Below are 14,421 nucleotides of genomic sequence, written 5' to 3'. Positions count from 1 at the left end.
AATATTTAGGAGTGGGATTAGTGGGTGGTATAATGAGCATATGTTTAATATGATAAACTGCCAAACTGTTTCTTAAGTTGGCCATGTTCTCTGCATTTGTCCCAGCAACGTGTGAGTTCCAGTTGCTCTGAGTCATTACCAGCATTTGGAATTGCCACATTATTATTATTATTATTATTCTCTTAGCTATTTTAATAGATGTGTAATGGTATCTCACTATATCTCATTATTGTTTATTTATTTATTTATGTATTGGGAGAAAGCGTGAGTGGGGGAGAGGGACAGAAGGAGAGAGAGAGAATCCCAAGCAGGCTCTGTGCTGTCAGCACAGAGCCCAATGTAGGGCTTGATCCCATGACCCTGGTGTCATGACCAGAGCCCAAATCAAGTCAGACACTCAACTGACTGAACCACCCAGACACCTCTCATTATTGATATTTTAATGTAAATTAATCATTTCTGTCTTCTCAATGTAAAGTTTGGCTTCTTTTCATTCATTTTATATTCAGTTGTGTTGATGTATTTGGACTTCTATTAACCATCTTATTTTGTGCTTTCTATTATTACTGCTTTTTAAAATGCTACTTCTTTCCCTACTACCTCACTAACCTCCCAATCTTGTTTGAATACCACTAAATTTGACATTACTATGATAGATTTACACAATCAGTGCTTCTTTAGCTATATCCTCATGTTTAACAGGTTCTTTGCTCATAATTTCTCCTTGCATCTGATTCTTTTTTTCTAGGTTCAACTTCTATTTTTCTAAAAAATATCCCTTAGTACTTCCTTCATTAAGGGTCTGGTAGTGGTAATAGTGATAACTGAAACAAACAGCCATGCATTCTTATATGATACTTTAGCTAGGTATAGAATTCTAGGGCATCAGTCATTTCTCACAGTGCTTTGAAGATGCCATTCTATCGTTGCTGTTGAGAAGAAGGTTGCCAGTCCAATTGTTATTGCATCGTATATAGTATTCTATCTTTGTACGTAAGTCATCTCTTTGTTCTTGTATTCTGAAATTTTACTATGTTGTGTCTAGATGTGAGTTTTATATTTATTATCTTACTTGAGACTGTGATGCCTGAATCTCAGGACTTGTATTTTCCATCAGATTTAGAAAACTTCCAGTCATTTTCTCTCCTGTTAGATGTATATTGTATATTTGTATTGCATCCTTTTTTTTTTCTCATTACCTTACTTTTATTTTGCTATCTCTCTATTCCTCTCTGTTGCTTTTTGAGTGCGCTCATGCTGGCTGCTAAGAACGGATTGTGAGCATCTTTTCCAAGTCTGCATTCAGTACTGTCATGTTGGTAGCTTGAAGTTGGCCATGGTTGGAGTATTTGCACCATGGAAATCAGCAAATCCTAAAAACCAGGGCTTTGCTTTTCTCCAGATGGCTGGCTCATCAGTACATCACGTCTTAGGTCTATCTTCTAGTTCCCTAATTCCCTCAACTCTTTCTAATCTCCAGATGATGTCTAACCCATCAGTTGAGTTTTCTTTCTATTTCCTTGACTATATTTGTAACTTTAGAAGGTAAATGCGGTTCTTTTTCAACTCTATTGTTTTTTTTCTTATTGTCTTGTCCTTTTATCAGGTTTCAATTTCTTCATATTTATAACAAGAATTTTAAGTATATTTGTTTTTTATAACCTCTGTAAAAGAATGAAATTATTTGAAGCTTTTTGGAGTTCTCACGGTATGTTAGAAAGCAGATAAGCCTGTGTGACGTGGTGACTCAGAACCCAGAGAGCACTTATCATAATGCCTGGCACATAGTAGAAACTCCATAAATTTAAATTCCCTTCCTTTTGGCTTCTCCATGGCTTAAAACAACAGAAGTCTAATCTCTCACAATTTCTGGAGGCCAAATGGCTGAAGTCAAGGTGATGGTAGGGCTCTACTCCCTCCAGAGGCCCTAGGGGAGAATCTTTTCCTTGCTTCTTCCAACTACTGTGAGCAATCCTTGATGTGGCTGCATCATTTCGATCTCTGCCTGTCACAACATTGTTTCCTCTCTCTCTCTCTCTCTCTCTCTCTCTCTTTCTCTTTCTCTCTCAGTCACCTCCTGCTGCCTTCCTCTTATAAGGATACATGTGATTGCATCTAAGGCTGACTTAGGTAATCCGAGATAAGCTCTTCCTCTCAAGATCCTTAACTTAATCACGTCTTTTGCCCTATAAGATAATTCATAGGTTCCAAGAATTAGGAAATGAATCTTTGGAGGGGGCCATTTTCCCTGCTTACCCCACCCCAGATGCCAACTGACAATACCTCCAATGTCCTGCTTTTCTTTCCCTCAGGATTTTCTATTTTGTTTTCTTGAGTATATGATTTGACCTTGAAACATGCTTCACTCTTCTGGACCTGGCTATGCAAAAGGACCACTTGCCTCAATGCTTCATTAGTCTGTTTGCAGTGAAGACTCAGCAGTGACATTGGGTATCTCCTTTGTCGTGTAAGCCCATAGGCCCTCGCTCTGTTGTGGGAGCCAATGGTGGCGTGGCTGGTATGAGACCAAGGCACAGATGCTGTGAAAGCACGGGGGATGTGGTGACTGGGGGCTCAGGTTCCGTGTCACATTCTTACCTTCATTCTGCAAAAATGTTTCAAGTGTCTACAATGCCCCAGCTAGGAATTCAGAGATAAGAGACACAGCCTGTACCCTGAATTAGGGAGCTCACAGTTGAATGGAGTATGACTATAAACAAAGGAAATACCAACACAATGGAGGATGAGGGTTTTGATGGAAGGGTGGCTGTGGTGCTGAGGGAGCACAGGCTGGGTGGGGGGCAGGGAGTAGAACTAGTTCAGAAGGGCTTCCTGGAGGAAGTGGCTCTGGAGCCGCATCTCAAAGAATGAGCGGAGAGAGTCAAGGTAATAAGGGGGTGCAGAGGGGAAAGGTGCACAAGGGCATGGAGACAGAGTGAACAGGCATGTTCCTCATTGTCTTCCATGTCACCTTCCTCACTGTGCCCACCCCCCCCCAAACACTGACCTCTGAGTGCCCGTGCGCTATGGTGTTATGCTGAGCACTGCACAGAAGTTACTCCCCACCCAGACGCCTAAGTACCGATCTAATGGAAGGTTGATTCAGGTGATGACAAACCTAGAGTTTTCCCTTAGAAGTCCTGGGTCAGGCTTAACTGTGAATTCATTCTCCTTGAAACTTTCTCCACAGGGACCTTGACCTCGGACCCCTACGACTTTGCCAACTCCTGGGCCCTGAGCAGTGGGGAACAACAGTGCAAACGAGCATCCCCTCCCAGCAGCCCGTGCAACATCTCATCTGAGGAAATGCAGAAGGTGGGTATAGCCCAGGCTGGATGTGGTCTGAATGCAGTGGGACTTCTGGAATTGAGAAGCAGAAAGTCATCTGTTCTCTAGTCCTCCACTGAGATGCAGAGTGGGCCTAACTCTGCGGGTCCCTCTGACTCTTCAAAGAGGGGTTCCCATGGGCCCCTTTTCTCCTGAAAACCAACTATGGCTGGAGTCAGGTTGGCTCTAGTCTAATACTGCTCTGGGCCTGGAGCTCTAAAATGTCTGTCCAGTGAGTGGGTATAGTGAGCAAATAGACTTTTCTGTTTTTGTTTTTAATTAAAAAAAAATGTTTATTTTTGAGAGAGAGAGAGAGAGAGACAGAGAGATAGAGCATGAATGGGGAGGGACAGAGAGAGATGGAGACACAGAATCTGAAGAGCAGGTTCCAGGCTCTGAGCTGTCAGCACAGAGCCTGATGTGGGGCTTGAACTCACAAACCGTGAGATCATGACCTGAGTGGAAGTCAGATGCTTAACCGACTGAGCTACTCAGGTGCTCCTAGACTTTTCTGTTTTATATTCCAGTGCCCTCTCTTGTGCCCAAATATCTCCACCATTGCCTGCCACCTGTCTGAAATTCTGCGATAGGAAACAGTTCCTTTTTAGGTGTTCAATAAGTGGTTGTTCTAAATTATAAATAGGAGGACAAGGCCCCTAGGTCTTATCAGCACATCAGCAAGAAGAGGGTTACTTTATAATTAGGGAAGCTGAGGGAAGAGGAGGGCCTGGGTGTGATGGCAAATTAATCTCAAAATTCGTGGCTTACAACAATAGGAAGGTATTCTCTCATATTTCCGGAGACCAGAAGTCTCAGTGTGGTTTCCTTGGGCCAAGATCAAGGTTTCCGTAGGGCTGCTCTCCCTTGGGAGGCTCTAGGGGAGACTCCTAGTTCCAGTGTCTGGTGGCTGTGGCATTCCTTGGCCTGTGGCCACATCAATCCAGTGGCTGCCTCTATGGTCACATGGCTTCCTATTGTCTGTGTGCCTCTGCCGTGAGACTCAGTACCGACAGTGGTACCTCCCATCCCTTTCTCTGCAGCTCATGTTTCTAAGCATATGGTAGCTCCTCAGAAGCTTCTTCCCTTTCAGAGTTGCCTCTTAGGACCCCACTACCAGAACCTTCACCTTGGAGGAGAGGGGGTCTGGCGGGAGGGAGTGCACAGGACTGAATCCTGCCTCTACCTTCTTCAGGTGGTAGCCTTTGTATCTTGGCGGTTAGGGTGTTGGGAGGGTGATGCTTTAGGTGGGGAAAGACCTCCCTTGATGGACGACCCTACTTCCCCTTGGAGTTGGGCTGCTGGGACTGAGGGAGGAGAAACAGCCTGTCACTGGGGTGAAGCTGGGCCCTTGTCAGCACAGGGATTGTCCTAGTGAGGCAGGGACTCACTGTCTGGGGGGTTTTCTTGGAGGTGTTGTAAGTCAGGCCCCCCCTGTGCAGGGAATGACTGGGGACCTGTCAGGAGCAGCGTCTGTAGGGGGAGAGAGAGGCCATCCTGGGTGTGGGGAAGGTGAACAGCCATGTAGTTACAACTGGGGCCTCAGCTGATCCTTCAAGGAGCTCTGAAAGCTGGGGTGGCCCCGCTAGACAAGCCTGTACTGACCCGCTGGTCACTGGATACAGGATTCCTTTGGGCAGGGAGGCTTGGGCTGAGGACAATGCCTGCAGATGACTCCGCTGTGAGTCTTTACCAGCCAACCCTCTAGGCCGTGAGTGGATGAGTCCTTGGCTTTGAAGGGCATCTACGCTGTACCCTACAACCCCTGTGGAGCCGGCCACTTAGCAGCACCATCTCCCAGCCTCCATCCAGGGAGCAACCACCCTGTTCCATCCTACAGGAAGAGGGTGGTCCCTGCTTCTGTCCAGGACCACAGCCATGACAGGACTTGACAGGCCACAGTGAGCCTGTACAGTTCTGCAGGGAGATGAGGAAATCACAGCCATGGGAGGTTAAGTAGCTGCCAAAGTCACCAGCTAACAAGCTTCAGAGTCAGAATTCACTGTCTCTGGCTTCACCCCCCTCCCTCCTCCCTTGTTCTGGCTGCATTGCCTCAGGCTGCTTGTTATCTCTGCCTGTGGCCCTTGAGTTTTCCCTCAGGAGTTGGCTTCCAGGATTCTTATAGTTCCTTTCAGCTCTAAAACTTTGTGTGTTTCTGTGGATTGGGCTAGAAAGTCAGTTTATAATAAGTTGCAATAAACATTCAGTGGGAATAGGCGGTGGTATGTGTCTGGAGATTGGGACAGCCTCCATGGTATTAACCCCCAGTCAGCCCTTGCAGAAGTCTGATCTTCCCCAAGTCTGCACAAAAGTAGAGAAACTCCAGCTCTCTCCTACTCCAGAAGCAAAATAAACAGACACACACACACACACACACACACACACACACGAGAGAGAGAGAGAGAGAGAGAGAGAGAGAGAGAGAGAGAGAGAGACAGAGAGACAGAGACAGAGAGAGAGAGAGAGAGAGAGAGAGAGAGAGAGAGAGAGAAAGACAGAGAGAGAGAGAGAGAGAGAGAGAGAGAGAGAGAGCGCGCTTCATTACTGGCTGGTTACTCACGCAGTGAGTCTTTTCTGTTTTTGTGGAACAATCTGATCTCCTGAACCAAGGACCGTGTCAGGCACAGGAAAACTATTCTAACTTGATGTTTCATCCAGCTCCCTAGATTGTAAACACAATTTCCAATTTATAAACAAGCACATTCCCAATGCCTCTTTTTTGTGTTGCCAGTGTTTCAATCGTGCTAGGTTTCTGGCTAGCCCACGAACATCCGTGGCACCTGGAACGTAGCCCAGTACCAGCCACTGACCGAGGCAGACCAAGTTCTAACACCCGAGGGGAGGGTGAGGTTGTGTGGAAGAGCGTAGCTTCCTCTTCTTTCCAGGAAAACTTTGAAATATCTGGTCCTTGCCCTTGGTAGTTCCTTGATATTCTCATCCGTGGGCCTCAGCATTGTGCTAAAGATATGGGTGTGGGGTCAGGCCACTTCCTGGCTCTGTAACTCTGAGTGAGACATGAACTTCTCCAAGCATCAGCTCCTGTAGAGTAAAATAGGCATAGGAAGAGTGGCCGCTGCACAGGACCACAGCTCAGGATGAGAGAGAGAGACTATGGGTAGGCTGTTTAGCCCGGTGGGGCTCAATCCTATGAGCTGTTCTTGTTATTATTATCATTATTTATTGGCTCCTGATGTTCTCCCGCTGTCTGCTCACTGCTGCAGCATCTGTACTATGGGATGGGAAGAAGCCAGACACACTCAGGACTTTAAGCATAAACTCCAAAATTAAATTTTTCCCCCCACCCTCCTCCCAGTTGTAACCCTGTTCCTTTTGGGGAGCTGAGCCCAGTGCGAGGTTAGGAGAGAAGGTGTCTGGGGGCACCTGGGTGGCTCAGTTGAGCGTCCAACTTTGGCTCTGGGGGCGCCTGGGTGGCTCAGTTGAGCGTCCAACTTTGGCTCAGGTCGTGATCTCAAGGTTTGTGAGTTCAAGCCCCGCTTCTGGCTCTCTGTTGTCTGCAACAGAGACTACTTCAGATCCTCTGTCCCTCTCTCTCTTGGCCTCTACTCGCTCACACTCTCTCTCTCTCAAAAATGAAAATTAAAAAAAAAAAAAAAAAGGAGAGAAGATGTCTGAACACAGCCACATCGAGGGATGGGGAAGTGACAGAAGCCAAATTTTCTTCCAGAGCTGCTTGGTAGTGGCCCAAGTGAATTTCAGATTGAGTGCCCTCAAGGATCATGTGCAGTGAGGGGCAGAAAGAGAGAGTTTTTATCATTTCTGTCTTTTATGTCCTAACTTACCATTTTGTGGCTGGCAGGTGGTTCACTGTCTCCACCCTTCAGTGTTTGCTAGGCAAGGGTGGGATTAAGGCAGGGGGTGCTGCAGTGGTGAGGTCGTGGTGGGGCCACATAAGTCCTTCTGATATTGAATGGCTCTTTGAGGGCATGGGTTTTGTCTTACTTTATTTTGCAAACACAGGCCAGAACAGAGCAAGTGCTGGATGAATATTCCCCCACCCTCGGAGTACAAAGGAGTACTCCCATTTATCCATAAGAAGTGGGAGATGAAGACAGGGTTTTCACATGGAGAACCTGATACTGGGTTGAGTTGAGGAGGGAGACAGGGCACTTTGTCTCCTGGAGATGAAGGGGAAGGAGGGACAAAGAATCCATGAGAAGCCTTGTTTGTCTCCCTGCCAACCCCTCCAACTTTTGGAGGCTCCAGCTGCAGGCTTGCTACTCACTTTGTCTCCTGGGTGCATTAAAGTCCTTACTAACCAGCGCCCTGGGAGCAGCCTGAGAAATTGGTTACCAAGTTCTTAGTGCTGGGCTGAGGCCCCCAAACGCACCAGACCTCCCGAGGCACAAGCTCCTTCAAGCTCAGAACTAGCTTCAGGGTTGTTTACCTGAGAAGGGAGACCTGACTTTGTCTCAGCCAATCAGGTTGTGTTCACTCAAGTCTGGGGTGCTCTCATTGGTTGGGAAGCACAGCGACTCATCTCCTGGGAGGTGATTAGTGCCATCTTTGGAAGGAATTGTTCACAGCCTGCTTAGTCCCCTGGGCCCCTGGGTTCAGAAGTCAGGTCTGGTAAATGGGCATCATTTACAAGTGCTTGCCATTGTGGCTCTAAGGACTATTTTGTGGTGGCAGAATGTTCTGTGGGGAAGACTGCATTGACCTAAGAACTTTTCTTGAGAGCCACCAGAATCTATTCTCCCACTTCTCTGGGGCGTACCTTCTTTCCAGGCTGGTAGCAAGGAGTTAGCTTCTTCTGAGGCAGGTCATATTACGTATACCTAGGGGATGAATGTTTCCTTGTTATGCCAACAAAACCCAGCGCCTCTCTACTGGGACTGAATAATGGCTTGTTTGATTGCATGCAAATTTACAGTTTTTTCAGCTTTAGAAACAGAAGGCAGGGCTGCTAGAGTCTGGAGCTCAGAGTGGCAGACCCAGTAGTAAGAAGCCCCAAGCTCTAAATGCTCAGATAATTAATGATGATTTCAGGTAACTCTACTACACAATTAACATTTTAGAAACATTCTTAGGTTGCCTTTTTTTTTTTTTTAATTTACATTCTTTCAGTTTGGGTACTGTCTGCAAGGGCTGAATCTTATAAAAGGATCCTGTCTTTGTCCTCAGTGCTCACTATAGCATGAAGCCCAAGGCTGCAGCTGGTCCATCCAATGCTCTTGCTAGTTAGAAAAAGGTGCCCCTTCCTGAAGGCACTTTACCGCTGCCTATTGGGAAATCACCATAATAATCATTAGAAATGTACATAGAATGTACGTGGACCTGTGTGGTGTCCACAATGTGAACGATAACCCCGTGGCATATTGCCATTGTACACTGTATGACCTGCGGAAATATATTTGATGGTCATGACCTTGGCCTCACTTCCGCTGGGAAATGCAGTTGCTGCAGCCATCCTCCTCCCCAGGATCACCTCTCCCAGACTGGGAAGGCCATCTCCCGCTTTTGCTGCTGCCATCTGCATGTGAGGTTGCTTTCGTGGCTCCGGCTCCAAGGATTCTCTCTGTATTCCCCAGAGTTGGTCCTCAAGATGGCCAGTCTTTCTTGAGAAGACCGAGTGCACCATTTATCACTCAGCCTTCTGGTGGTGAATTTTCCAGCAGCAGCAGCAGCCTCAGGCAGGTGTCTGGAGCAGAAGAGAATTTTTAAATCAACGTCAGGACTCTTAGGCTTCTCATAACTCAGAGTGGCAGTGAGCCCATGTGCTTGTGGTGGGATGGGCATGACCTTGACCAGGGTGCTTTTGGGGGTTTAGCCTTATAGCAGAGATCAGAGGCTGCCACAGGGTTTCAGAGATTACCCTCAAATCAAGCAGAACACGACTTTTTAGTATACTTATTTGACGAACCTTTGAGGAGGGTCAGATGAGGTTTTAGTACTCAAGCTTTCAATTCAAAGGCTTTCCTAACATAAGAATCTCAAAATCCCTTAACAAGTGGCTTTCTTTCCCTTTTCCTTCCCCTCTGGTGAGGAGAAGAATGAGCAAGAATCTGATGGTGCCTATTCGAACATATTTATTGAGGCATTTTGTGTGGCTTGGGTGATACCAAACTATGAAAGTTGGATTGCAGTCCTGTTCAGGGGACAAAACACATAAGACAAATTGAACAACCATGAAAGAGAAAATGCAAATGCCATCTTGGGTCAGTAGAGGACGAATTACCAAAAGAATGGTGAATGGTATTAGCTCAGGGAGTCAGCTCCTATCACAAAGCTGATGATCTTTCCTTACTGGGAGCAGGATGAGTAGAGTGGTTCCACCCCCAGAGCTTGGACAGACCCCGAACTGGGAACCTGAGGATGGTGCTTGGCCCTTCTCCCAGCCAGCCAAGCCCTACCCTGATCCCTGACGATTGCTCACATGCCTCCCAGAAGACCAAGGCACAGGGTGAGGAGGGTCCTTTGGGATACAGGGACTTCTGTGACATATCCAGTTACCCTACTTCTCGTGAGGGCTGTATCCCAATCACCTCAGAGAGAGAAATGTCCAACTCCACAAAACAAAACAAAACAAAACAACACATCCATTTGGTAGAAACCTATCAACCAGTTTCATGGGGGCTTTGTGAGTCAGATCTTGGAATGTGGGTAGGAATCCCAGGCCAGCCAGAAGATATAAATAGAATCAGCCACCCCCCCTCATCCATCCTTGCTGGGTGACCAATGACAAACTGTGCCCCACCACAGGGGTGAATTCTTGAACCCACTACTCTGGGTCAGTTCAGGCGCCAGGCGCCCCCATACCTCCCCCAGGGGCAGCCACAGGACACCCACCCCAGGGCTGGAAAGATCAGGGCCTGGGTGAACAATCTTGCACTTTATTTATTAGCTTCTCCTTTCTTTGTTCACTTCAGTCCTAGGAATGCCCCCTCCCTTGTCCTTCGTCAGCTGTTTGGGAACAAACACAATAGCTAAGCTTTAGATCTCTTGCCACTGCTTTTTCTCTTCCCCGCTGTCTGCCACTGGGGAGATGAGCTTCTTTTCTGTCTCCTTCCCTCGAACCGCCTTGGCATCTCCAGAGAAGAGGCCTGGACTTCTTTAATGAACTGAAAATGTGATTATGTTGGGCTACAATTGGGTCTGCGCACCCACCCGGGCAGGATGAAGTCATGGGCTGATGGAGCTGGGCTAGATATCTCTTGACAGCCTCTGGCACCACAGACAAGAGATGAAGGAGGATAGAAGTAGCCGTTGCCGGGCACCGGAGCCAGGGAGATGCTGGAAGTGTGCAAAAGAGCTGACCATCGTATGTCTCTGCCAGAATGGTTCAGCAGAGAGCTGAGGAGAATAACCATTTTCGAACTGTGTGGCTAGTATGGACAACAGACCGATGATAGTAGTTCTAAGCCCTTGATTGCCTTTCCTGTGTAACCTCATTTAGTTTTATTTTGCAGCAACTGGCTTCGATAGGTATTGCTGTCTGTGTTAGGAGTAGGTTCCTCTGTGAGTGACTGTACACCCAAAGTAACAAGGGCTTACACAACATAGAAGTTTATTGCTCTTTCTCGGTGTAGAGAACTTGGGTGGAATGTCCAGGGCTAGCACAGGGTACCACGGTATTGAGATCCAGGGTCCTTCTGTCTCGTTTCTCTGTTGTTGTTGACGTGAAGCTTCCAGTTCATGGTCCAAGATGGCAGCTCATGCCTCAAGCATCACAACCATATTCTAGAAGTGGGGAGAGAAGGAGCTAAGAAAGAAGCGCCCTCTCCTTTTGGGGACGTTGCCTGGAATGTTGCCCATGACCCTTCTGCTTATGTCCTAGTAGGCAAAGCTTAGTTATGTCCATTCCTGGCAACTGGGGAGGTGAAGAAATAGAATCTTTGTTCCCAGCAGGCATGTGCCCAGGAGACAGTTGAAATTTGAAGGTTCTATCACTAAGAAAAAAGGGAAGAACAGATCCTGGGCAACTTTCAATCTCTGCTACACCCTGCCTTCTTTATAGGTGAGGAAACAGGTGCAGAGGGGCAAGATAATTTTCCTACACACACACACACACACACACACACACACACACACACACACACACAAACACACACTATGGAAGTGACAGGGTTGGGATTGCAGTCCAACCATGCTTCTAAAACCTGTGCTTTATCTGCTGTACTACACTGTTGTCTAACCTGGTTGTGAGGAAACAGTTGGCGAGGTGTGGCTCGCCAATGTGGCAGTTTCCACATTGAGGGTGTGGAAAACCACGTAAATGGTGGTTTGGTGACAGGTGACTGATCTGTGGGATGGAATCAGGCTTTGAGCCCTGCTTGGTACAGCAGTTTGTAAATTACTTAGCTGACACTCTTAAAAATGATAGAGGATGGGAAAGAGATTTTCTGTCTCTCTATTTATGTATTTAATGTTTATTTATTTTTGAGAGACAGAGACAGTGTGAACAGGGGAGGGGCAGAGAAAGAGGGAGACACAGAATCTGAAGCAGTTTTCAGGCTCTGGGCTGTCAGCACAGAGCCCGATGAGGGGCGTGAACTCATGAACTGCGAGATCATGACCTGAGCCAAAGTTGGACGCTTAACTGACTAAGCCACCCAGGCACCCCGGGAAAGAGATTTTCTATGGATTATCTATTGATTATGGATTTGGATTTTCTATTGGTACATACTATATTAGACAATAAAACAGAAATGTAAAACATATTCACTTAAAAATAATAAACACATTATATTTAACATGGATGCCATCTTTTTAATAAAAAGAACTATAAATTCCAACAGAAAATGTGGAGAGAGAAAAATGGCATTGTTTCACAGTTTTGCAAATGTCTTTCCTATCTGGCTTAAGAGAAATCAGCTGGATTCCCATGTCAGCTTCTGTAGTCAGTCTGTTGTGATATCACATACCATGTAGCCTCTGGAAAATTCCACTGGACACTCATGAAAGAGTGAGAGCATAAAGGTCAAATAACATCTTAGTATTATTATAAAAATATTTTTGATCTTATGGAGCCCTGAAAGGATCTTGGGAATCTGTAGGAGGTTCCTGGACTACACTTTGTGAACCACTGACCTAGTTAATGTTTTACTCTCTCTATGCCTCAGTTTCCAAATCTGAAAGTTTGTCTCTCTTGCCTTTCTCCGAGGAGGTTTGCATTCTTCGAAGGTGTTGCAGGCTTATGAAGGGCAAGTTTGTGGGAGCAAGTGCTGAGGTGGTCTCTGAAATAACTGTTTGCTCTGGGGACATGGGTGATGTGAGAGAAGGGGCGTGGGGGGGTGGATGAGCTGGAGTCAGATCCTAAAAGGCCTGGCCTTACTGCCTTTCTAAGGAGCTAGGACTTTGCCCTTTAGGCTGTGGTGGGACACCGTCATATTTGCCTTGTATCTTGACTTAGGCATATGCTAGAGACCTAGAGACCGCATGACCAGTGCTTGCTGAGTGAAGGTTTGGTCACCTCCTACCTGACGACGTCTCTCCCCAGGATCTGAGAGGACACGAGGTCGGCTCCATCTTGGACTTTTTTCTGTCTTGGCACCTGGCCTGGCCTGGCAGGGCTACCTGTGGTGGAGTGGGGAAGGCTGGGGGGAGAGGCACCATGCTGCACTGGGGGCCCTCAGACGGTGGTCATGCTACCATGACCTACTAGGCCAAGTTCAGGCCAGAGCTGACCGAAGGAAGACTGGAGGACAAGATGGAAAGACAAACTTTCCCTTTTGTCTCTGTTGAGGAAGAAATCCTAGCCAGATTTTCAGGTGCAGACACAGAGGGCAAAGGCATTGTTCTAAGAAGGGAGGTGGCTGTTTCTGCAGAAATCCACTCCCATCCTGCAAGCGAATAGTCAGAAAACACCCTTCTTGCTGCAGCTTTCTATAAACCATTTAGTATCTCAAGGGACCTCCCAGGAAATGTGCTGAAATACTGGTCCCATTCTTCCTCTGAGCAGGGAACAGACATCTTTGGGCCAGCTGGAGATGGGTCATGCCGGCCTCTGCCCCACATCGCTCTCAAAGTGGGAGGAGATGTCTAGACTCCTGGGTCTCTTCTTTCCTCTGGTTGACACTGTGCTTGGCTGGTGAGAACCCTAGGTATCTGGTCCCTGTGCCTGTGCGAGATGTCCTGTGGGCTGCTCCAGACCCTGTCCTACAGCCTAGGTGATGACACTATCACTCCCATGGAGTTGCCTTTTTGGGTTTTTCTCTAGTTGTAAATTGTGGGTGAGGAGAAAGGTAGGCAAGAGCCTGAGCATCCAGTCTTCTCTGGGACACCCTTGGCTGCCCTTTAAGGGTCCAGGAACCTCACTTTCTGAGGGAAATTTCTCATGGGGCACGCTGTGGCATTTCCATGGGGGCATTTCCATGGCAGAATGGAAAAAACTGGACGCAGGCCTCAGCCTCCTCCCCTGAGCCTGAGGAGAGTTGTAGACCCGCCTGGTGCAAAGAAGAGTTGGTCCTTCTCCCATCACCCCACTTGAAAGAAACCCACTTTGTTCCGGAGGAGTATGAGCCTCTCAAATAGCAGATGAAGGAGAGCAGCCCCCTGTTCACCTCGGAGTCTCCAAGATGATAGTAGTGTGATAATGTTGTCATGGCAACCATTCATCCCTATTTAGCCTGGGGAGATGGAGATGGGGGGAAAGGGACAAAGATGTCCTTCTGTCCTGCTGGTGAGTTGCCCACCATTCTGGAGGATAAGCCTATTGGCAGAAGGGACAGGAGGGACCAGGATTCTCTGGTGACCAGGAGATCCATGATGATAATATGGAGTCGCCATTTATTAGGTGAAACTTTTACATGGGTTATTTCATTCAGTCTTCACTACCATCTCATCAGATAGGAGCTGTTACTATTATCCCCATTTTGTAGAGGAGGAGGAGTTAAACAAATAGCCAAAGGTCATACAGCTAGCAGGTGGAAGAGGCAAAACTCACATCTGGGGCTGTGAAGTCATAACAAGTCCAGGGACTCTTCCTGGCATCGTCTTCAGAGACCTCAGTTTCCCCTGTGTAAAGGGCTCAGGGTGGCAAATGGAAGGAGGCATGCCATAGCCCAAGACCTCAGCGGTCACGGGTGACCCTACTGCCATCTTCATTCACTGCTTGCTCAGTGCCAGGCACTGCGGTGC

At 47.3% G+C, this 14,421-nt stretch overlaps 1 protein-coding gene across 2 annotated transcripts in view; it reads left to right on the top strand.

Moving 5' to 3' along the window:
- VWF (von Willebrand factor) overlaps positions 1-14,421 on the top strand; it is a 137,407-nt gene that overhangs the window by 18,236 nt on the left and 104,750 nt on the right. For both annotated transcript variants that reach the window (XM_045060755.1, NM_001246279.1), the window contains 1 exon segment: positions 3,191-3,315. In XM_045060755.1, coding sequence (XP_044916690.1) covers positions 3,191-3,315 — 125 coding nt within the window.

The sequence above is a fragment of the Felis catus genome, chromosome B4 (assembly GCF_018350175.1).
Source record: "Felis catus isolate Fca126 chromosome B4, F.catus_Fca126_mat1.0, whole genome shotgun sequence".
Taxonomy (NCBI): Eukaryota; Metazoa; Chordata; class Mammalia; order Carnivora; family Felidae; genus Felis; species Felis catus.
The sequence above is the reverse complement of the archived record's forward strand: the minus strand, read 5'-3'. Positions and strand labels throughout refer to the sequence as shown.